The 25,046-nt window shown below is 42.6% G+C and overlaps 1 protein-coding gene across 1 annotated transcript in view; it reads left to right on the top strand.

The window, feature by feature from the left end:
* Positions 1-25,046, top strand: part of CHN2 (chimerin 2) — a 249,493-nt gene that overhangs the window by 188,738 nt on the left and 35,709 nt on the right. Inside the window, exons 7-8 of the mRNA XM_074984560.1 lie at positions 3,224-3,301; positions 23,793-23,877. Of these exons, the coding sequence (XP_074840661.1) occupies positions 3,224-3,301; positions 23,793-23,877 (163 nt within the window). The remainder of the gene's footprint in view (positions 1-3,223; positions 3,302-23,792; positions 23,878-25,046) is intronic.

The raw sequence follows: 25,046 nt of genomic DNA, 5'->3' as shown, positions 1-25,046 counted from the left end.
AGTGGAGAATGTTGTTTAGGTTAGTTGATGCCATGTCGTGCACAACAGATTTTTAAAAAGAAAGAAAACAATAAATGAAATGAAGCTCTTTTGTACTCTTCGACTGCATTGGGGAATGAGGAAGGGATGGAGCTTCAGTGTTCATTACTTTGAGAACAGTTCAACTTATTTGATTTTACTGCTATTTGGTATTTACATAGAGGAAAAGGGGGAAAATTGTATCCTGTACTATTGTGTCCTGCCTTGTATCAGCTTTCAGCATCCCTTGTTAAACCTTGAATCTAGTGTGACTTCATATGATCAAGCCAGTTAAGTGAATGCATTTACTGTGCACCTGCCTGTTATACATCCTGTGTTTGTAGTGAATCCTATTAAACAAATACCTGTTGAAGGCATTAATATGGTGGATAAAGGAACCTAAAATTTCGAATGCTGTAAAAAAACAAATACTGACCTCCCCTGGACAGACACATGAGCTCCATCTTTAAGTCAATCAGTTAAGTTGTTTGTTTAAACAATCCTGTGAGAAACACCAATGGTTCCAATATGTACTATATGTGTGTCCTTAAGATGGCTTGTTGGGTTTTTAAAATAACCTATTTTAAGATGTTGATATTTTAAGATGTGCACTGTATCATCAGACCCCCACAGTCAGTGTCACAGCCACAATGTTCCTTAAAAGTATAGCTTATTTAATGGGACTGGGGCATTAATACCAATGCTAATACATTTTGAGGAAGCTGACCTCGCTGACTTTGATTCAATCAAGTTGGCTGTCAGAGAAGAGCCATTTAATGTTTATGTTGAGGGTTCATCACTACATGTTTATTTTTTAAAAAATGTCTAAAGCTAGTTAGCGTATTATGACTTTCTTTGTCAAAGGCATTTGAGGCTGAGGTACTGAAATAAAACATGCTGCGTGTTGAGGGCGAAAGCCCTGAAGTAATGGGTTGATGCGCTAAGCTTTCTTAGGACCTTACCTGCTCCCACTGAAATCAGCCCCTATAATCTTCACTGAAAGGGAGCAAGAACAGGTTCTAAACAAACATTAATATGACTCCCTGAAGTAGGTGCTGAAGGTAATTGTAACAGGTATAACATTTGTCTGGGTCTAAGGCCCAAATGCCTACTGGGGCTAGAGCCATGCATCAAATAGAACATCCTGTCCTAAAACATTAGCATTTTGATTGAGATTCTTCACTGGATACAATTTTGGGGGCTCAAAACTCTGCTGTCCAAGCTGGCCCTGAACAGGGTATATTAATGGAAGGATGGAGCACAGAATACCGCCAGATGCCAGTTCGTCTGGGCCGGGCAATGTCAATGCAGCTTGCTTAGAACTCCCTAGTGACCGGTTAACAGAGCCACTCCAGTGTGTTTTCAGCTTGAAAAGGGGGTGAGAGCAGCAAGAGCAGCCTCAGTAGAAAAAGCAGCTTCCAGAGCTTCCAAATCTGACAGACTGGAGGGGCTAGGGGAGTGGGGGGAGGAGTGGGGAAAGCATTCCTGTCAGTTACCTGCAGAAGAAGGGGAAGAAGTACATTCAGGACAGAAACAAGTACACCCTCTCACATGTGAAAAGCTGACATTGCAGGTTACAGAACTTGTTAAATGACCTACATCAGGCTCTATATGGAATTACACATAGCCCAATCTTACTGATGGTTGGCCATCTGTCCCAGCAGGCTTTTGTCATCTCAGGACAGCATCATTTTTACTAAGAGCATGTAAGATATGTGGTGGGGGTGGTGAGGTTTTAAGTCAGTGTATTAGATGAACTCCCAAGGGCATCTAAAAGATTGGGGTGAGGGTAGAGCCAAAGGGAAAAATGACCTCACAGAGTGACAAAAAGTCTGTTTAGAAGATTTAATTTGCAATTGACTTTGGGTTCAAGAATGGACATAAACGCAGAAACAAAGAGTGGTAGGTCTGTTACTGGTCAGCGTTTCAGAAGCAGCACTCCTATTAGTATTGTCCAGTCCTGTCGTACCTTCCTTCTGAGCATGTCAAGCATGTTACAGACACTAAAGAATGAAGCCTCACAAAATCCCTGTGAGGCAGGTAACAATTATCCTTCATTTACTGATGGAGGAACAGAAATGAAAAGATTAAGTGCCCTGCCCAAGGTCATTTTCTAGCCTGTGGCAGAGATGGGATTTGGTGCCCAGGTCTCCCAACCTGGGTTTTAACCATATGTTATCCTTCCTCCCAAACATACAAATTACAGAAACTGGAGTGGGGGAATAGCTGTATTGCTACTGCTTAGACCCCAGAACTGCTATCTGAGGTATGTAGGACTGCATCTCTGCAGAGCTCCTCTGTCCTCAATGGACCTCCGGACAGGCAAAGGGGCTCTCCAGGTGAGCAGATTGAATGGTTAGAGGCTTAATGTCCAATTTTTACTAAATGTGATCAAAACACTCACTCCGAAGTGGACCCCCTACACGCATACACAACATGCATGTCACAGACATGCAATTAATCCTTAGAGTGCTACTGGATTTTTCACTTGCACCGGATATGAAAAAGAAGAGATTTTAGCCCTACAAGATTAAACAATCATCGGGGTTTAAAGGGCTTAATCCACTGGTGTTCAGACCAGAATGGCTCATAAATCTCCAAGTCTGAGTATAATTGGATGCAGCATTGGAGCCATTTTTTTTAAACATGCTACCAACTAGAAGTGAGCTTTCCTTTGAAATTTGTTGTGGCATGAGGCTGTAAAGCTGTCGCCCTGCCTGTATTTCTTCAATGTCTCTCTGGATACCATTGCTGTCAGGGAGGGGGAGTTTTGTTCAGTGCCTGAATTCCGACTATTGTTTCAGGCACACGTCTGCCTTAAGAAATAGCACAAAACAGGCCGTTACTTATTCAGATGCAGAAGGTCCTTCCATCACACAAGACGGCCCATTCAAGTCACATGCCAGAGGTCTCAGCAGAATGGGCTGCAGCTGCTTCAAATCTGCTGTCTAACATTAGAAGCAGTTGGACAAACCTGAGTACAGCTAGCCTCCCCGCCTCAGAGGAAGACAGGGAAAAGATTTGGGATCCAAGCACTATGTTCTCTGAGGATCTGTGGCTTGAGAATGAGAAAAATTGTGCTGTTGTTCACAAGTCTAAGCGAGGAAGGAAACGCCAAGAGCTGCTGGCAGTGGCACTGGGGGTTAAGGCAGGAGTAAAGGGGGCACTATTATGGCAACCTCTGAAACTCTTTGCCTATTCACAGATCACCTCTTTGGTCAGAAGAGCAGCTTTAACTCAAAACGACAACCATTTCAACTATGAAAAAGCACACAATTTTAAGGTAAGAACAGCTTTTCAGTGCTTCTGGTTTAAAGATCTGTTGTTTTTTAGCCTCTGTGTAAAGTTCTGTGCTGTAATTATGTATTTCCATGTAACTCTTTACGCCACATCCAAGAGGAGAATTTCAGAAAGTAGTTTCCTTCCTGTGCTAAGATCCATTGCTTGTATAATTCTTAACAGAGTTATTTAAGACGGAAAATAATCTCTCTAGGAGCACAAGCAAAGTCATGAACCCGCTGGATCCTGCTAAATGACAGATTTATATTTGAGCTCCTTAGACCCAGATGTGTTTTCAATTTTTTCCATTCATCATCTTAATCTTAAAATGTCAGTTTTGATAATATAAATCTGACTTCTCAAAATCCAGATTTTTTAATGTGATATTAGAGCCTTTTGAACAGTACACATTTGTGCTATTTCAGTTTGCATAAAGTTGTGAGAGCTCCTACTAACAATAAAACCAAGTGCTGTGGTGGTATTGTCTGCTATCTTTTGTTCACGTGCCGTATGCCAAGGAAACGTTCATGGGAGTCCCACTGAGCTATTGGATATGGGTCTGTGCTTGCTTCTGAGACTAAAATGAATAGCTGTACAAGCTCAAGGATGCTTAAACGGATTGTCTTGTTTCTGGCATATAGATACAAACTCAGATTCTTTTTTCAGTCACAGCATCTGGAATGCTGTATGCAACTGGGAAGTGACTCAGTCTTAGACACTAAGATCCCAGTCATCTTGCTCTCACATCTTTTGCCAGAAGGACTGAGTTAGTTCCAGAGTGTGCCAATCCCCAGTTATCATGATTAGAGCTGTCAAAAAGTGGTTTGATGGTAATTGGGAGTGGATACAAAGTGTCTGAGAGGAGTAAAAGGGGGATAAACAAGAAAAGAGAGACATGTATTATGCTTCTGAATTCCTCTATTTTCTTGATGCCCCCTGGGGATAATAATCTAGGTCATAGTCAGAATAATTTGACTTATTATCAGAAATAGGTTTTTTCTTTATCATTCTGACTTCTGGCCTTTCAATAAAAGGGGGAAATTTAAATTAATGTTAATTTTGCAAGTATGCTTTTCTCTTTATCGATAACGCTTTTCATTCTCTACTGGAATGTCTGTGGTTGTAACTTATCAATAATTCAGTATTAATGAGTGAAACTTTACATTCAACATTCTGTGGTCCTTGTTGTTCCTCCTTTTAAACCCAGCACCCACGTAAAGTCAATATTTATCTCTCTGTTAAATACTGAAATAAAATAGGACAAATATTCTATCCCCTTTTCATGATTAAAGACTTTTTTATACTTTCTGGTTTTAGGCTCATTATCACTGAAACATGAAAACTGTTTTAGGTTAACTCAAAAATATTTTCTCATGACTGGAACTTTTTTCTACTTTGACCCATGCATTCTTTCCCTTCCTCTTCAAAATTCCCCTTGTTTTGGCTTTGATTTATAACTGGAAATGTGCCAAGCAACATTGCTTTTGCATAGTCTAGCAATTATACACCCTTTATTACTTTCTGTTTGAAGAGAATTATAGTTTAGGTGGTAAATAACATTATTTTAAAATATTTGAATGACGGCTTGAAAATAAATTTCAAGTAATTGTTTTAACCTATGAACAAAATTTGAATTTTGAGAAAGACTTAAAATAAAGTCTAACCTGGAAAGTTAGACCACTTTGAAGTGTTACTCTTACTTTACAACATGTTATTCACCACTCAAAAATCTACAGTGTTCTATAGGATGATGACACAAAAATGCAACAGAGTGGTTAAAAAAATTCTTGAATATGGTAAGACTGGAGTATTTAAAATTCAGCAGTCAACCACTTTAATCTATTGACGTGGTCATAAAAAACATTAAATGGTAGTACAAAAAAGAGAACATTGTTGGAGGATTTGCAAAGCTTAAATCCTAGTTGTTGTAGACATGTATGCAGCCAACACCAAAGTATGGCATTGTGGAATCTTTTTCATATAGCTGGAAAGAGGTATTTTGCCCATTTTTATTTTGCTGAATATTCAAAATGCATTGTACTATATATGGTGCTGTATATAGACAGGGATTTTGTAACAGAATACCACAATGTATGTGTGCATGTGTTGTTGGCAATGAATGCACACTACAAAAATCTCTTTAGCTTAACGCATTTGAAGCTCTGTGGATGATGGGTCTTTTAAAAAAAAAATAGGCCACATATTTGGTAACATTGTGTAACAAAGACAATCTGGCAGTAAGGGGAAAAGCAGGAAAAAAGAAATGGGTACAAAATTCAAAGCCAGATCTAGACGTCCTAGTACCCCCTAAAGAGACATCTGAGACTCTTGTGTGGAACCTTCTTTTCTAATTCTGACTTGTTTCCCAAGGTTCAAGGTGTTTGTACCTAATAATTAAAACAGGGTTGGTCAAACGTCATTGTGCCGCAACCCCTTTCTGACAACAAAAATTACTATACTACCCCAGGAAGGGAGACCAATCCTGACTGAGCTTGAGCCCCACTGCTTGAGGGCGGGGGGGAGCAAAGCCTGAGTCCCTCCACCTTGGGCAGGAAAGGGGTCAAAGCCCAAGAGCTTCAGCCCCAGCTGCTGGGCCCTTAACATGAATCCTGGTGCACAGTGTTGTGGGGCTCAAGCCATCCTTGACAACCCTATAAAATGGAGTTGCAACCCACGTCGGGTCATAGAATCGTAGGGCTGGAAGGGACCTCAGGAGGTCATCTAGTCCAGCCCACTGCTTCAAGCAGGATCAACCCCAAATAAGTCATCCCAGCCAGGACGTTGTCAAGCTGGGACTTAAAAACCTCTAGGGATGGAGATTCCACCACCTCTCTAGGCAATGCATTCCAGTGCTCCATCACCCGCCTGGTGAAATAGTTTTTCCTAATATCCAACTTACTCCTCTCCTTCTGTAACTTCAGACCGTTGCTCCTTGTCCTGCCATGTGTCACCACTGAGAACAGTTTCTCTCCAGCCTCTTTAGAGCACCCCTTCAGAAGTTGAAGGCTGCTATTAAATCACCCCTCAGTCTCTCTCTTGTGTAAACTAAATAAGCCCAAACCCCTCAGCCTCTCCTCCAGAGGTCATCTGCTCCAGCCTCTTAATCATTTTTGTTGCCCTCCGCTGAACCTGCTCCAGCACATGCACATCCTTTTTATACCTGGGGGCCCAACACTGGACACAACATTTCAGATGTGGCTTCACCAGTGTCGAATAGAGGGGAACAACCACTTCTCTGTATCTGCTCACGATGCTCCTTCTAATGCACCCTAATGTGCCATTAGCCTTCTTAGCCACAAGGGCGCGCTGTTTATTCAGTCCTGACTAATATTCCCTCTAATCTTGTCCGTCCATTTGCAGAATAATTTTATGTGCACCAAGGCATGTATGAATGTGCACCATCAATAGAAACAAAACACCTAGCTGTGGGTGCTCTGCTAATCAGCTGGCAGCATTTGAATGTCTCCTGAATGGCTGTACAGGGGCAGAGCTTATAGGCAGTTTTCCCTTGAGCAGTTGCTCAGGAGAAATTCAGGTGGTGCCCAGCTGATTGGTGGAGTACCCACGGTCAGACGTAGCTGTCAGCATGTGTTTCTGTTGGTCGTGCACATCTGGAAATACTTTTGTGCACACAACAAAATTTATTCTGCTCATTAATGGAAAAAAATTAGGGGGAATGTTGCATCTAGGGAACAATAGTCCTGAACCACAGTTTAAGAACTGCTGAATTAAAAGGATCTAGGATATGTTTTGCGTGTTTGATACCCATTTTGAATTTTAAATCACTATGGCTACGTCTGCACTAGCCCTTTCCTTTTAGAAAGGACGTGGTAATAAGCAAGGTGGGAAGATGCTAACGAGGCGTTGTCATGAGCCTCCTTAGCGTAACGGTGGCCATGCACGATTCAAAAGCACTGTGTTACAATCACCTGCCACCCGTGTAGACAGGGGCCTTTCAGAAGGACCCCCTGGACTTCGAAAGCCCTTTCTTCCTAAAACCAAATAGGAAGAAGGGGCTTTTGAAGTCCAGTGGGGTCCTATCAAAAGACCGCCGTCTACACAGGCAGTGCATGATTCGAAAGTGGCACTTTCGAGTTGTGCGCAGACACCATTATGCTAATGAGGTACTGCATATTCATGGCAGCGCCTCGTTAGCATCTTCCCAACTTGCTCATTACCATGCCCCTTCTGAAAAGAAGTGGCTTCTGTAGACTCAGCCTGTATGAGTGCAGTTGGTTTAGAAGTTACAGTCTGTGCACGTTGTATTTGAGTAACATTGTTAGGAAGGTCATGCCAGACACTAGTGGGGAAGTGTGTATGTATAGTGGTGGAGGGAACTGAAAAGAGCAAAACAAGACTTTCTGCTATGCCCTGTCAAAGTAACTATACACCATGAACTGCAGGAGCAATGGGGTCACTCCTGAATGGCCTTGGGAGAGGCACAAAGCTGGGGAAAAGGTAGAACTGAGGCCTCACCCTTTTACCCATAGGCCAACAAAATTGGCCTTCCATGGAAAGCAAGCTGCATTGTACAGAAGAATGGTTTAGCATATGCATCTTTCCTTTGTTCCCTTGAGCTCTTCAAGGGATTGCAGATAAAATCCCTTCCAGAACTTGCCTGGGAGTCATACAGCTTTGTAATGCCACAGTGTGGAGCGGTATTATAAACAGATAGTCTAGCCCTGTGTTAGGGCAAACTGTTAAAGTGCTTCCAGGGACCATTACTTTGGTCTTAAAATCTGACAGCAAACACCCTGCATTTTTTGGAAATGGCCGAACAGTTTGCCTTGTATCGCACTAGTACATGGAAATGGAAATTTAAAAAATAGAGTCATTAGATGGCACATCGGGAAGAGAAAAGGATTTATAAATCACTAAAGAAAGTAAAGCTTTAAGGCCAGATCTTAATGGACAAAAAGGGCTTTCTTTTTTTATTGTATTTGCTCATTCGTGTTAGCTTAACAGAATTAGAAAGTTCCCTTAACTCTCATTAAGGTCCTGATCCTGCAAACATTTATACAGGTGGTAAACAGTAAACTCTTTCATATCCGGCAGCCCCAGCACCAGGAGGTTGCTGGATAGTCATATATTCTGGGTAATAGAGAGGTATACCTAACAATGCATAACACTAAAGAAAAAGTAACAGAGAGAAAGCCGTGCTAGTCTATATACTATCAAAACAAAAAAGCAGTAAAGTAGCACTTTAAAGACTAATAAAATAATTTGTTAGGTGAGCTTTCATGGGACAGACCCAGTTCTTCAACTAACATCATATATGCTATCATGTGTCAATGATGCCCAGATGCTTTGTATATTGGACAGACTTCAAACTCTCTTCAACAAAGAGTTAATGAGCACAAAACAGACATAAAAACACTCCTGATCTACAAACCGATCAGCCTGCCTTTTAATGGAGCAGGCCATTCTGTTAATGACTTAAGAGTTTGCATCTTACTGAAGAGGAATTTTCACACTACTTTGGAAAGAGAGGCTGCTGAACACTCTTTTATGTTCAAATTCGACACATTAACACGTGGTTTGAAGCAGGATGCGAATTTTCTGGGTCATTACAGGGGCTCTTTTGCAAGCTTGGCTTAATCTAATTCTTGACTTCCACCCCCTCACCCTGCTCCTCTACTCTCTGATTTGCTCACCTTGATAATTTTTTTTCTGATTTGTCAACCTTGATTACTATTTTTGGTTCTCTATGCCTTAAATATTGAGTCTGTTCCGGTATGGCTATGGTCTGAAGAAGTGGGTCTGTCCCACGAAAGCTCATCACCTAATAAATTATTTTGTTAGTCTTTAAAGTGCTACTTTACTGCTTTTTTGTTTTGATACTAAAGAAAAAAAGATTATATATTAAGAAACAAACAAAAATGTAGGCAGAATACTTTATTTACCAACAATAGTAGTATTGTACACTGTAAACTTATACTATATTTGCTGTATTCATTTGTATTTACTTTCACTATACTGTACTTTTGGAAAATGTGACTAAAATTTAGTTATGGTTAAAATGCCAGTTATATGAGAATTCTGATCGAATGCCGGATATGAAAGAGTTTACTTTACCACCTTGAATAGTCCCATTAACTTCAACAGCACTGCTCCTGATAGTAAAGCTAAACGAGTGTGTAATTTTGCAGAATTGAAGCCTAAATATACAGCTACTTTGGAGCTGGAGGTGTGACTTACAACTTGGGTAGACATATACGTACAGGCTTGGACGGAGCTAGCGTCTTAGAAACAGAAGTGGTCCTGTAGTGGCATGAATGGAAGGAGTGCAGTTCTACGCTGACACACAGGTTTTTAATGGACCAGCTAGCCCATCCTACTGCCCATGCCACTGCAGTTACACTGCTTTATATAACTAGTAAGTATAATAATAGTAAGTGATCAGCAAATCAAGACCTAGGTAAATGTCTGTTATAAAAAGTGAGAGCTTATGGTGTCTGTATAGATAGATAGATATAGTGCGTGCAAGATGGAAATTGTACCACCAGCTCCAGTGTAGAATAGGCTAGTACCTTTCGGAATGTTCTCACTTCTTGTGATAGACACTCAGGAGGGAGTTAACTCAATTGTACTTAGAGAGCTGAAGAAAACATGTACATTTTGTCCACTGAGCTAGGCAAGTCACAGCAAACTGGGAATGTCATATACTCCACAGTTGCCTTCTATAACGTAAGCTCTCACTTTTTATAACAGATGTTTATCTAGGACCAGATTCACCAATCACTTACTATTATTACCATGCGGTCTTCTGAATTTCCCATTGCCACATATTTCACATGGTGTGGAGCCCTGATTCCACACTAAGAGTAATGTTTGTAAAACACTCTGTCACTACAGAAGGGCAGGAACATCGACGGGGAGCCAAGGAGATGCTTCAGGACATCAGCATAGAGTTGAGTCTAAGATCAGGGCCCGGTGCAGGACAGAATTTAGCCCATTATTTTTGTAGAACCTTAAGTGGCCTCATTGTTTATTGCAACATAGAAAATTTGGTGAGCCGTAAGGATTTAAACTATGGCATATACACTCAATGGTTTTTCATAAGTCTGATTTTAGGAAAATTACACTTCTGTGAGAAGTAGTATTTCCATTGTCCCAAAGCTAAACTGAGAATGAGTTCAGTTTTGTTCCCCCTGAAGCCATTGGGATTTCTGCCATTGATTTCACAGGGATTCAGTTCAGGTTCCAGAGCTGAAGTAAAGTGCTCTTGGTTTCAGCTGCAAGTCTGAAAAAAATCTCTTCTTCAGTTTTGATATAAAAGAAAAAAAGTTTCAAAACCAAGTTCGATAACTGTAAAAATTGCCTCAAAGCAGTACCACATATTTTATGTGGATAGCACATGTGTCTCCTTAAGGCAGTTCTTGATTTGCTGCATTATTATTATTAACTTATTAAAATTATTGAAGGATTCTCTCTGTGTCCATGGTGAAACTGCTTAACTTAGTTTCCTCATCTGTGAAATGGAGAGAATACCTACCCCCCCAGGGTGTTGCAACAATTAATCACTGTGTAAAGCATCATACACATGCAGCTTCTCAGATAAAGATGGAGTGGGCATTAATAATAATAGCAACAAGGACAGAGAAGAGCATCACTAATGAAGACACAGTGTAGTATGTATGTAAGAGAGAGGATTAATATGAAGAAGAAACTACTTTTTAGTGCAAACTGGAGGGAAAGAGACTAATACAAAGAAATGCAATATAAATACAGAAAATGAAAGGCGATGGTATGGAGTTGAGCAGAGTGAATCAGACACCTGGAGGAGGGAAAAGAGGAAACTAAAGAATAAATAAACAGGAAAACACATTTTTAAACTAATACATTTTTGTTGAATCAATTTTATTTATTTTATTGTACTCTCTCACAGACAACCCATATCTCTGACAATAAGTTTTGGCACAAAGAGATGACATTTTGAGCACTTACACCATAGTATATTACTGAGTCCACTGCATTCTATTACTGAATAGTGATGGGAAAAGACAAGAAAAAATTTACCAGTTTACCAGAATGTAAATCAGACCCCTTCATCACTGGGGTGAATAGTGGTTGTTGACCATCAAGGCCTCAGCTCACATAAAGAATTGTCATTGCAGTTTCTTTTTAAAGGTTGGCAGTACACAATGACACCACCAGCAAAAACCACTCCGCCTTATTCTTTTGACAAAGAAGAATCTCATGAGAATCCAAAAATGTGAAAGGAGGAAGTGGGGGACTCAAAAAATTATCTTGATGATTCTTCCAAAAGCCTATGCTCAGTTCAGTCTATGGTGGTATGATCATAGGGATGAAGGTGCAAGAAAAAAATATCAGCCTACCTCAGAGCACTCAGGCTAGTACATATAAAAGAACATCAGGATCAGTTCTGCAGTTGTTTCTCAAGCAAAACTCAAGTCTTACTTTCAGCATCAGACTTAAAAGTAGGACTGAGCTGAAGTGTTATTTTTAAGACTGCAGACCCTTCTCTTCGTTGCCATTGAAAGTAATAGTAGGCCAAACTTCAGAGACTCAGTTCAGAAATGTATTTTAAATTATATTAATGCTTATCCAACTCTTGAAATTTCGTCTAGAAATCTCAAAAAGTCACACTACTTGCTTGTGACAGCAGTATTTCTGTGTTTCAGCTGGACCAAAAATGCTGTAAGACCAGCCTTTCTCATTTCATTTTGGTACAGGTTGAACCTCTCTCATCCGGCACCCTCAGGATCTGACCAGTGCTGTGTGACAGAATTTGCAGTTGATGGGAGGTCAATATTTTTTAGCGCATTAACAACACTTCTACTGCTTACTGGGCTCTTAGAAGACATTAGGGGTAAATTATGGCTAAATAACAGCATTGATCACTGAAAGCCAGAATGGGTGGCTGTAAACAAACTTAGTGGAACCACGGGAAACTTGGCCATACCCATGATAAGTGGTGATCCTGCTAACTAAAATCATGCTGGATTATGAAGTTTGCTGGATGAGAGAGTTCTGGATTAGAAGGTTAAACCTGTATTTGTAATTTCAACCAAAATCTTCATGTGGAGATCTGAACATAAAATTAAGTAAATTTAACTTAATTTTTGAGGCCTCAAAATCAGTGGTAGATGAAGGTGCTCAGCGTCTCTCTCTGTTTGAACTCTCTGTAAAAAGTAATAATGACCACTTCCCAGTAATGTAACACAAAACCAAGATATACAGTAAACTCTTTCCTGTCCGGCAGCCACTGCACCAGGAGGTTACTGGATAGTTAAAACATTATGGATAATAGAGAGGTATGCCTAGCAATGCAAAGCACTAAAGAAAAACAAAGTTAGCTATTAAGCAAACAAAAATGTATGCAGAGTACTTTATTTGCCAACAGTAGTATTGTACACTGTAAACTTATACTGTATTTGCTGTATTTATTGCATTTACTTTCACTACACTGTACTTACGGAAAATGTAACTAAAATTTACTTATGGTTAAAATGTCAGTTATTTGAGAGTTCTGGATGATAGAATGCCAGATATGAAAGCAGTTACTGTAATCAGCTACCAACTTCTAAATACTGTACAGTGTGATCAGTTAAATTATATCTTTATGTGAACAGGTAGGTCATAAATATCCTAGAAACAGTGCTATTCTTTAACTAGAATGTAAAACGTCCAATGTTAATAATGCTGACCAAACTTTTACAATCAACTTTCATGAAAGATTAGCTTTTGTAAACCTTTGTGAAGCAAGAGACACTGAGAATCTAAAAAAATTAGTGATATCTCACCAACAGTTAGTTTTGTGCTTGCAGTTAAATACAGATGCAGGCTTACACATTACCTAGTTACACATGTCAAAGTTTGACTCAGACTCACAATTTATCAGACCACTCTGTTTTATTAGCAAAGCCGCTCTGCTAATACATTTAGAAGTGAGCCCCCCGAGTGGGGCTTGTGTCTCTTAATTTGTACAGTTTTTTGGAGAACAAGTTACAGAGAAGTTACAGACAAAAGAAGAAAAAGATTTTAGTCACCACCCTTCGAGATCCCTGAGACCAGTCACGTATCTTCAATTACCTGCCACCCTTAACAATCTCCTTTAACAGCTTCCAGTTAACTTAACTAATTGCCCTTCACACCTTCCATTCTGATGCCTGCTTCTTAGAGGTGCTGGCTCCATCTTAATTGCTTCTCCATTCAAAAGCTAACTGTCCCTACGTGTGCTCCCTCAGATACTTTGTAATATGTTTTGGCATGCCCTCTCATATACAATGTATCCAGCATGTCCCCTTATACAACCTTATACTTATACAATGTTATACTTCCACAATCCCCCCTTTTGGTCAAGGCTACGCCCATGACCAACGACTTACTGGATTCCATACATCAATCGTTCTTTTTCATTACTTTCACTGGTGACATTTAACAACATTAGATTAGCACTCTGGTTTGATCCCAGGTTGAGAGGAAGTTTATCTTTCCATACCCGGTTCGCCATTCTCCAGCCTTGTTTGAATAGTCCCATACACCATGGGACACGATGTATTGGAGACAGCTGCTCCTCCCTAGATTCAGCCCCGTCCCATTACACACCCAGCACCAGTGGCCCTTTCCTTTCACCACACTTATAAGTTTAGGAACATATGTTTTTCCCAGCCCCCAAGTGTCATTTTCCTTCCATGTCCTTTTAAGTGGATAGGGTTCTCCAGCAAGCTCTGAGGAATTCAAAGGGATTGCCATGGTGGGGATACTAGCTTGTGAGTGAGCTGGGATGTGGCTGCAGACCCAGCAATTAGAAATATTCAGGATCTGGGCTATCTGCACCTGTTGTTGGATGAAAGAATTGTGACTGTCACTCTGGATTCCCCAGACCCTCAGGACACAGTAGCTGAGGATTAAGCTTCTCAAAGGACACATGTTGGAAGCAGGACCCTTTCTGGTTCCGACAACCCCTTTCGAGGGAACCGCAGTCACGGTTTTACGTCCACCAGGCAGCAGGCGCTAGGCTCACTACTGCTTCTTGTTTGTTGGGTCCTGCTGTCTGCTTACCCTCTGCTTCTGGCAACCCTTACGAGAGCGCAGATTGTAAGGTATTGCAGGCTGTTCCTCTTTGTCTTCTGGGGTTGAAGCTGGTTCTGCGTGGTCTTGCAGAGGTGCTTGGTCCCCTGGAGGTGGCGCTGGCTTACACTGTGAGGCGTGGATCCATGCAGCGATGCCGGATAATTTCACTGCTGTCTGGGTGGTGAGCAGTACCTGGTATGGACCCTTCCACCGGGGTTCCAAGGCGTGCTTCCGAAGGTGGTGCCGCAGGTAGACCCAATCACCAGGCTCAAGAGTGTGACAGGCAGCAGAGGTGGGTTCTGTTGGCCAAGCTGCTCGCACCTGCGAATGGAAGGAGCTCACAGCTTGCATTAACCCTTTGCAGTACTGGAGGAGCGTGCTGTGAGTTAGGTTTAGGTCTGGGGCTGGGGTAATAGTAGCCATTGTTCGCATAGGGCGTCCCATGATGATTTCAAATGGACTCAATTTGTGTCTCTGGGATGGGGATGACCGAATTTCCATAAGGGCCAGTGGTAAAGCAGCTGGCCAGTTTAACCCTGTGGAACTACAGATTTTTGCCAGCTTATTTTTAAGCACACCATTTCGCCTTTCAACTGCCCCTGCACTCTGTGGATGGTAAGGGCAGTGCAACAGGTGGGTGACATGTAATACCTGGTTTAGATGTTGAACAATTTTTCCAGTAAAATGTGTTCCCCGGTCACTAGACAAAGTGGCAGGAATTCCCTTGGTAGGGATAATGTGGTTTAACAGACATTTTGCAGCAGACAATGAATCAGCTTTGCGACAGGGAAAGGCTTCAATCCAACCCGAAAATAGACATATTATAACTAAAATGAATTCATATTTCTGACACTTTGGCATTTGTACAAAATCAAGTTGCCAGTGTAGGAAAGGTGCTTGAGGCAAACCCCGGAACCCTTGTGTTACTTTTACAGATTTGCCTACATTGTGGCTTTGACAAGTAACACAAGTGGCACAGTGGCGGGTTGCAAAGGAGCTGAAATGGGGAGCCCACCACCCTGCCTTACTCATAGCAGAGACCATCCCCTCCTTGCCGACATGCGAAACACCATGTAGCAGGGCGGCTAGAGACGGGTAGAGTGAGAGGGGGGCTACAAAGGTACCGGTGGGCGATCGCCAAAGGGAATCAGAATGCAAAGAGCAACCCAAAGCACTCCAGGAGTCTCTCTGTTTCTGGGGCAGAATCCTGGAGCTGAGCGAGATGAGACAGGGATGGTGGCGTTACAGAGACAGAGAGGGGACCAAGAAATGCTTCTGGTGAAGGTTTTATAGTGGCGGCATGTTTTGCAGCAGCATCAGCAAGTGCATTACCTTTTGCCACCTCGGTGTCTGCCGCTGAGTGGCCAGTACACTTAACAATTGCCAAGGCAGACGGTAGTAAAACTGCATACAGGAGGGCGGCAATGTAGGGGCCATTCTTGATAGGGGTACCAGTAGAGGTAAGAAAACCTCGAGCCTGCCAGAGGGTGCCAAAGTCGTGCACAACCCCAAAGGCATACCGAGAATCAGTAAAAATAGTGGCAGAGAGCCCCTCGGCTAGAAAGCAGGCACGGGTTAGGGCAATCAGTTCAGCCACCTGGGCAGAGGTCACGGAGGGTAAAGGCGCAGCTTCTATGGTTTCAGAGAGAGAGACCACAGCGTACCCTGCAAGAAGGTGGCCTTGGTCATTTCTATAACAGGACCCATCAGTGAATAATACCAAGTCAGAGTTAGGGAGAGGTACATCTGAAAGGTTGGGGCGCGGGACAGTGATAGCAGAGACAGTTGCAAGGCAGTCATGGGGTTCACCATCACTAGGTAAAGGAAGGAGGGTAGCAGGGTTTAACCGGGAGCAGCGCTTAATAGTGATATGTGAGGCTGAAAGCAGCAAAAGTTCATACCTAGTGAGGCGAGCAGAGGAGAGGTGAGCAGTGTTGCGTTGCAGAAGGAGAGTTTCCACAGAATGGGGAACCATGAGAGTGAGAGGAGAGCGGAGGACAAGGGACTCAGACATCTCGACCAGGCGCGCTGCAGCAGCTACAGCGCGTAGGCAAGAGGGTAAACCCTGGGCTACAGGGTCCAAGGTTGCAGAAAAATAAGCCACCGGGCGATTTCTGTCACCGTGCTCCTGAGTAAGAACCCCGAGGGCACAAGCAGATTGTTCGTGACAGAAAAGGGTAAAAGGCTTGTCATAGTTAGGTAACCCTAAGGCAGGGGCAGAGGCTAAATTCTGCTTAAGGGAGATGAAAGCAGCATTTGCTTCAAGTGGCCATGGCATGGGGTTAGGTACAGAGGATCGAGTGAGTTCTTGGAGTGGTTTAGCCAGAGAAGCATATTGGGGAATCCATTGCCTACAGAACCCTGTCATGCCTAAGAATTTTCTGACCTGGCGTGGAGAGCAAGGCTGGGGAAAGCTAAGGATGGCTTGTACCCGGGCTGGAGAGAGTGTACGGGAGCCCTGGGAGAGAAGGAAGCCTAGGTATGTGACAGAGGTTTGGCAGAGCTGCAATTTTGTGCAAGAAGCCTTATGACCCTTGTTCGCTAAAGCTGTGAGAAGTGTTAGTGAATCAGTTTCAGAGGCAGACAGAGAGGGGGAGCACAGGAGTAAGTCGTCCACATATTGGATCAGTGTGGATCCTGATGGGAAAACCAGATCAGCGAGATCCCTGGCTAGGGCTTGAGAAAAGTAGGATGGACTCTCTGTATACCCCTGGGGAAGGGTAGTCCATGTATATTGCTGACCCTTGCAGGAGAAGGCAAAGAGATACTGGGATTCGGAGTGAACTGGGACAGAGAAGAAAGCGGAGCACAAATCTACAACAGTAAAGTGGGTTGCATTTGGAGGAATAGACGCTAGTATTGTAGCGGGGTTAGGAACCACTGGAAAAGAAGGTATGACAATACGGTTAATAGCTCGAAGGTCTTGAACAAATCGCCACGATTTGCCATCAGCCTTTTGAACTGGGAGGATAGGGGTGTTACAGGGGCTGGAACAAGGGACAATAATTTCTTGTTCTTTTAATGCAGATATAACTGGAGCAATCCCAGCCTCTGCCTCAGGATTCAAAGGATACTGAGACAGGCGAGGCAGAGGTTTGGAATTGTCTACAGTAATCTGAAATGGGTCAGTATTTAATCGGCCCACTTCAGATGGGTGAGATGGCCATAGGGAGGAAGGAACCTGAGAGATTAGGTGCTCTAGGGACGGAGTTAAGGGACAGCAAGGGACCGGAGTGGAGAGGGAAGTTTCAGACAGCGGGGAGGCTACAGAATCACATAAGGAAGACTGAGGGATTTGCAGATAGACACCATCTGGGGAGCAGTAAATAGAACAGCCAAGTTTGCATAGCAAGTCCTGTCCCAGAAGGTTTGCAGGGGTGGAATCAGAGAGGAGGAATGCATGCTCCTCAGAGAGGGGACTGACCTGAACAGACAAAGGTTTTGAGAGGGGAAAAGAGGTAGGGATCCCTGTAATGCCAACAGCAGACACAGATCGGGGAACCACAGGCAAGTCAGTGGTGCGGATTGTAGAAAGAGAAGCTCCAGTATCAACAAGGAAAGGGAGAGAGAGATCATTTACAGTCAGGACACATTCTCCAGTAGGGGACAGAGGTAATAAGGGAGCTAAAACTTTCTGAGGTTCCCCAGCATCCCGTCATTGTTGGGGTGAAAAATAGGGTTGGGGATCAGCTGGAGGAACCAGCGGGGGGTTCACTTGATTTCCCATACAATTATTAGGTCGTCTTGGACACTCTCTTTTCCAGTGTCCAGGCTGTTTACAGTAGTTACAAACCCCAGTTAATCCAGCCCCCCGCCCCCTTCCGCAACCCCGTCCCTGTCCCCGATGTGGTCTGCTTAGCCCTGAATAATGCTGTATCTGCAGAGCCATTAACTTTTGGGAGGACTGTTCCTCCTTTCCTTTTAAAGTGCGGTGGCAATGCTCTGCTACTGCCAGCAATTTATCCATGGTTTCAGTCTCCCATCCCACACTTATTCGTTTTAACATGCTGCCTGTGGCAGGGAGAAGACCATCAACAAATGCATGTGCCAAGGCCCCCTGCCCATTTACATCGGGCTCTTGTATTCCTGAATGTTGTAGGAAAATATCAGTTAGCCGGGACCTATAGTCGCCTGGGCTTTCTCCTTGCCCTTGCTTACAGCAACGTATTGCTGTCCAGTTTGTTTTAGGAGACCACACTTTGGGAATGGCTTGATGCAGGCGCTTCCAAAGAGCCATACACCGGTCTCTGTATGCCGAATCTGGGCCAGTACTTTTTATGGTTGAGTGGCGTGCCTCAGCTGGCCAGTCTGCGGCAGCCAACCATTTTTCATAACAACTGGCAGGAGCTAACAATTTACACAGTTGGAGGAGATCTGTCTCAGAGGGTTCATAGGTTTCACAGATTAACAGAAACTCCTCAGCAAATTTGACAGAGTTTTCCTGTGGTTTGGGAAAACCTTTAACTATAGATAAAAGTTCCGTACGAGTCCAGGGCTTATAATCCCATATGGACTCACTTTCTCCCATCTTAAGGACTCGTAAGGGTGCCACAACAGTTTGATCAGAGTCTCTCATTAACCTCCCATCAGGTTCTCTTTTCCAAGGAGAGATGTCAAGAGAATCTTTGCAGTCTGCTTTGGATTTCTTCTTCATAATATTTTGCAGAGCTGCGAGGCCAATGAGGGTATCTTCTTCACTTTCATTATCTGTAGTCACTGAAGATTTTTCTTTTTTCTGATTTCTTATTTGCGCAGGAGTATGGTGGGGGTCGGGTTTGATCCGGATCATTGCACAGGACTGGGCAAAGGGGAGCGCTCGGACTAGTGGTGGGAGAGACTGCATCCAATTGAACTTTTAGTTTTTTGATAGAATTTTTAAGAGAGGTGAGTTTTGACTGAGGCCATCTGCGATTTGCCTCTTCCCACCACTGCATGAAGCAGTCTACTTCTCCTCTCTCCAATTTGGTTTTTGGGAGGACGAGTTTGCTTTTTAAAGCGTCCACTCGATCCTTGTCCCAAGAACCTAACAGTGGCCACTGTAATTTGGGGTTCTCTAGAGCTAATTTGGACCATTTTTCAAGAAACCTACAAGAGTCCGGACCCCTCCTAAAATACATAAAATAAGCCGGAGTTCCCTTAGGGAACTGTTCTACCTTAGACTTCTGATTACCCATCCAGGAGGACTTCACACAGCACTCACACAAGAAGGAAATTCGGGCTCGGCAGAGCGGTACCCGGTGCAACACACAGAAAGGAGCCCACAGGCTACTGCCTCAACTGCCCTTGCTTTCACACCAGGGGTTATACCCAAGGCGTGGTGCGGCTGCAGCTGTGCAGATTCCACTTATTCAGACCGTGGGGACGGGGACCCCTTGGTCAGCCAGTCTCTGGACAGAGATGGCTCCCAGATTCACACACACACCACAGGGAAGACGGATAGACACAAAGACAAGACAGTCCTCAAACCGGTTAAAGCACAAAAATAATAATTACCTGAGACGTCTGATTCCAGAAGCTGGATCCAAAGACCCCTACCCGAACAGAGTGGGAACCAACAAGTTCAATGGCGTAGACTGCGCTGCTGCTGTGTACCTTTCTGTCTTGTGGAGGATCGCTTGGACTAAGCGTCCAGGTGCCGGCTGCCACGATCGTCCTGCAAGGCAGTCAGGGATCACACAGCCTCAGCGAAGCCGCTTGCCATCTCGGTAGAACCTCCAAATTGTCAAAGTTTGACACACATCTGAAATATGTAGCTCTCCAGTCATAAATAATTGTGTCTGCAATTTTGTACCCACAACATTATGTTGGAGGTCACATTTTAAAACTTAAGTCTCAAACTCCAAGGGCAAGATTCTCAGCTGATGTAAATCAGTATAAATGGAGTGTGCCATTTCTGCCAGGTTGGGGTCCAGCTTTCAATGCATGGTAGTTGATCCTTCTGAGACAACCTACAAATGGAGCAAGAAGTGATAGAAACACATATATATCAGCAATGTTTGCTGCAAACAAGTGTTTCCAATTAGTATATCTTTTAGTGAGAGCTAACACATTACAGAAATGTAATTGGAGTTGGTCAAATATTCCTGTTTAAGCAATTTTAGTACAAAAAGAGATGGCAAAATTAGCACTGCTTTAAGCTAAATAGGATTGCTTTGCAGCAATTAGTTACATAATTATTGACTACATGGGTAATTAGGAGTAATTTGTTGTCAAGCTATGCTAAGTGAAAATGTAGTTTTTAATCATCAGAGTAAAAAGGTAAAAGGATATTTTAAAGCCATTTCATTTTGCTAAGGAATAGCGATGTTGTTGTTGCACTTGGAAGAGGGGAAAGTGATCAAAAGTAGCCAACATGGATTCACCAGGGGCAAGTCCTGCCTCACCAATCTGATCAGCTTCTATGGCAAGGTAACAAGCTCTGTGGACATGAGGAAGTCAGTGGATGTGATATGCCTTGACTTCAGCAAGACTTTTGATACGGTCTCCCACAACATTCTTGTCCATAAGTTAAGGAAATATGGATTGGATCCTTGGACTATAAGACGGATAGAAAGCTGGCTTGATGGTCGGGCCCAACGGGTAGTGGTCAATGGCTCAATATCTGGATGACGGTCTGTTTCAAGCGGAGTGCTGCAAGGCTTGGTTCTGGGGCTGGTGTTATTCAACATCTTTATTAATGACCTGGATGAGGAACTGGGTTGCACCCTCAGCAAGTTTGCAGATGACACAAAACTAGGGGGAGAGGTAGATACGTTGGAGGGTAGAGGGAGAATCCAGAGGGACCTGGATAAATTGGAGGACTGGGCCAAAAGAAATCTGATGCGGTTCAATAAGGAGAAGTATAGAGTCCTACACCTGGGGCGGAAGAATCCCAAACATTGTTACAGGCTGGGGACTGACTGGCTCAGCAGCAGTACGATGGAAAGGGACCTAGGGGTTATGGTGGACGAAAGGCTGGATATGAGTAAACAGTGTGCCCATTGTAGCCAAGAAAGCTAACGGCATACTGGGTTGCATTAGGAGGAGCATTTCGAGCAGATCTAGGGAAGTAGTTATTCCTCTTTATTCGGCATTGATGAGGCCACATCTGGAATATTGTGTCCTGTTTTGGGCCCCCCAGTATAAAAAGGATGTGGATGTGCTAGAGCAGGTTCAGCGAAGGGCAACAAAAATGATTAAGGGTCTGGAGCACAAGACCTATGAGGATAGGCTGAGGGATTTGGGCTTGTTTAGTTTACAGAAGAGAAGACTTAGAGGTGATTTAATAGCAGCCTTCAACTTCCTGAAGGGGAGCTCTAAAGAGGAGGGTGAGAAATTGTTCTCAGTGGTGTCTGATGGCAGAAGAAGGAGTAACGGTCAGAAGTTGAAGAGGGAGAGGTGTAGGTTAGATATTAGGAAAAACTTCTTCACCAGGAGGGTGGTGAAGCATTGAAATGCGTTGCCTAGAGAGGTGGTGGATTCTCCATCCCTTGAGGTTTTTAAGTCCCGGCTGGACAAGGTCCTGGCTGGGATGACTTAGTAGGGGTTGATCCTGCTTGAAGCAGGGGGCTGGAATAGATGACCTCCTGAGGTCCCTTCCAGCCCTGTGATTCTGTTATCAGTTAATACAAACTCATCCCAGACAAAAAATAAAGTGAAACAGGAAAGTGGGGGCATGAGTTTGTTTTAGTAATTAGTAGCTGTTTTCCAAGACAAATGGAAATATTTGAGGATGTTTATAGCTGCTACAACTGAACTTGAATTGTTACTGTTGAAGCCAGTAGAGCAACGGAAGGGATTAATTTGGCTGAGAGCTATAAAGTAAGAGCTATAACGTGTGTTGTATTTTTGTGAAATTTTGTTTGGTATTATATTCAGGTGGATAGAACTGATTTTATAAGAACATGACAAATCTTTGAAATACAGGAGCAGTGATTACTGGATACAAGACACTAATGCAAAAGGCAGTAAATAATGCTGTGAGTCATGTTCCAGACATAGCAGGGCCATGGCATTAGCAAGCTGTATGCTTGACTGAAAATTGTATATCATTTAATCACAAAAGGGCAGTAACTGCACTTTCCCCAACTGAATCTACTCTATTAAAATTTTAAATAATAAACTTTTCCCCCAGCTAGTAGTGACCTTTCAGCAAAGTACCTAGGGAGCTTAAAAAAAAAGGAAGAGGAAAGAAAAGAAAGGGTTAGTCAACAGAGGAAAAGCATTAGCAGCCTCAGTGTGCACAATTTATGTTTTGTTAAGTCTTTGGACAGATCTAGCCCATGGTGTGTCCATTAACACAGGACTACACTTGAGTATTTACCATACTGGTCTATGACAATTAAGTGCACGCTATGCCAGACCAACTGCAAAGAGCTCTAAAGGTGCCAGTGTTAATTTTGCACTACAGCTGTATTTTAAATAACAGAAAGATCCCCCATTATAAGGTCTTTAAAATGCAGTTAGTGAAACAAGTGTTTTGTGTGAAAGGCAGCTGAGGAAACTGTGTGTACTGTGTGCTCTTTTTCATGCTATTTCCCCTTTATTAGACTGAATCAGGGATTACAGTAAAATGGGGCTGACTATGATTTAATTGAATAAGGATCTGTTTAATTTTTTGTCTGCATGAGATCCGTTTAGTTATTTAGTTGTTTTGGTAGGGGGAGTTTGCTTGTGTCTGTAATTGATTCAAATATGGAAAAGTAGATGATTGCCCAACTTGTGCTTATAATGTCTGCACAGATTGTTCTTTGCTCCTTTTCATTCCCTTGGCTTTTGCTTAATGATTCTTTGTTTAATGGAACAAACGCCTGTAGGAGGATAATGCCTGCATAATGATATTGTACTAATGCCTAAGTAGTATTCAAAATATTGGAACTTTGACACTCCACTGGGGGTGTGTCAAATTTTGGCCTCAGTATTCCAGTCAAGTTACCCCAAAATCAATAATAATTGTACCAGTGTATTGAAAAACAAAATTTGGCCATAGCATGAAAGCAGAGGGTTCCTACCACTGAATTCTATCAACTCATCTTTCTAGTGGCCTTTTGAAGTGTGTGTGAATCTCTGAATTTATTTTTAATTAGTCCAATAAAAGGGGTAACTACATCTCCTTGAGTTATTTGTTTTATTTTTGTCCATTTTGAGAGTGGACTAAACCCACTTACCTGCACTGCAGTAGACGTTGGTGACATAAAAGAAACACATAAACTAGCAAAAATGTAATTTGTTCTGTACCATACAATATTCAGTTCTGTGTTAGGATAGGCCTATTGTGAGATACAAAAACCTAAAGATCAAAGTACATTTGTTTTCCCAGGTTTGATTTTATGTAGACTTTGGAAAGAAGTGAGTACTGTATGCTGAAGACTTAGTCCTACTGAGTCCTTTGTTGTTTATCTCTTTTACTTGTTCCATCTGTCAAACCATCTGCCTCCTGATGACCCCCCCCCGCTTTTTTTTTTATTGTATTACAGGTCCACACATTCCGAGGTCCACATTGGTGTGAATACTGTGCCAACTTCATGTGGGGGCTCATTGCTCAGGGAGTCAGGTGTTCAGGTAGCTTGATGCATTTATTTTATCTTCCTTCTTTTTTCTGAAAAATAGAAGTGTAAGTTCCAGGAGGGACGAATGGACAGTTTCATAAAATATAACAAGGAATTCCTATTTAATTAGTCCAAATGCTGGATTTACTATAGTTTGGCCTCATTCTAAAAAGTGCTGAGTACTATGTACACATTTTTACCAACAATGGTAAGAAATGGGAATCACACAGACACCAGGATCCAGTCCCAGTGTTAGCAAGGTAGAATAGTGGCATGAGGGAAAGGTGGGGAGTGGGGAAGATCTTTCTGCTTTTTCTATCTCAAGAACAGAAAAACTAGCAGCACCAGTAGGGCAGAGGGTAATTTATCCCCTACTTGTTTCTGGACTGTCATATGGACCTACAAGAATATATAAATGTATGAGAAGAACATGATGCTTCATTTTCCTTTGGGAAACTTGCTTTTCAAAACAAAGGACTTAGAAACATCGTCCTGTTTGTTTTTCCTGCATAGCTGGTTTAAACCTAGAGGCATCTCTCCATGCACATCTTTGTAGCAGAAAGTTGGCAATGTATGTACACCAGTATTTTGGCTTAGTTTTTTTCACTGGGATCTTGTAAATCATCTTCCTTGTGGCAGTGCCAAGTTTTGTTTTGTATGTTTTCATATCTTAAGAAACAAGATCCAGTGAGGGCACAAAGCCAGCCTGCAGCTAGACTTCATAAGTCACGTCTTTGCCACTCACTATTGAAAAAATGTCTTTCTCTGGGAAAAGGCTCTCACCTTTGACAAATAAAAATGCCCTATGTTGCTACAAACCTCAATTTTACTACCTCATAGGAAAGGAAAAATGTTGCCCTCATTTCCAAAATAATTAATTTCCTGTTTTTCTTTTATTTTAGTTTTAATTTGTTTGCTACCTGGCTATGATAAACCAAGAACTATTACTCCATGATTTTATTTGATACAGGAATAGATTTTTTTTTCTGCACCAAATGGAAGTGTTTGCAACTACATTCTACTTACCCAAATTCTCCTTCCACTTCCAGTGGAGGATAGCACTTCCTGACCTAACCTTACAGGTGTGACCAGGCACCAAAAGCCACTGCTACCTGCAACCCCACATTCAACTAATTCTAATGGGTGGGTGAAGTTGACTCCCTGTGAGGTCTGTGAAGCAGT

The sequence above is a fragment of the Carettochelys insculpta genome, chromosome 2, assembly GCF_033958435.1.
Source record: "Carettochelys insculpta isolate YL-2023 chromosome 2, ASM3395843v1, whole genome shotgun sequence".
NCBI lineage: Eukaryota > Metazoa > Chordata > Testudines > Carettochelyidae > Carettochelys > Carettochelys insculpta.
This window is presented reverse-complemented; position numbering and strand designations above follow the sequence as displayed.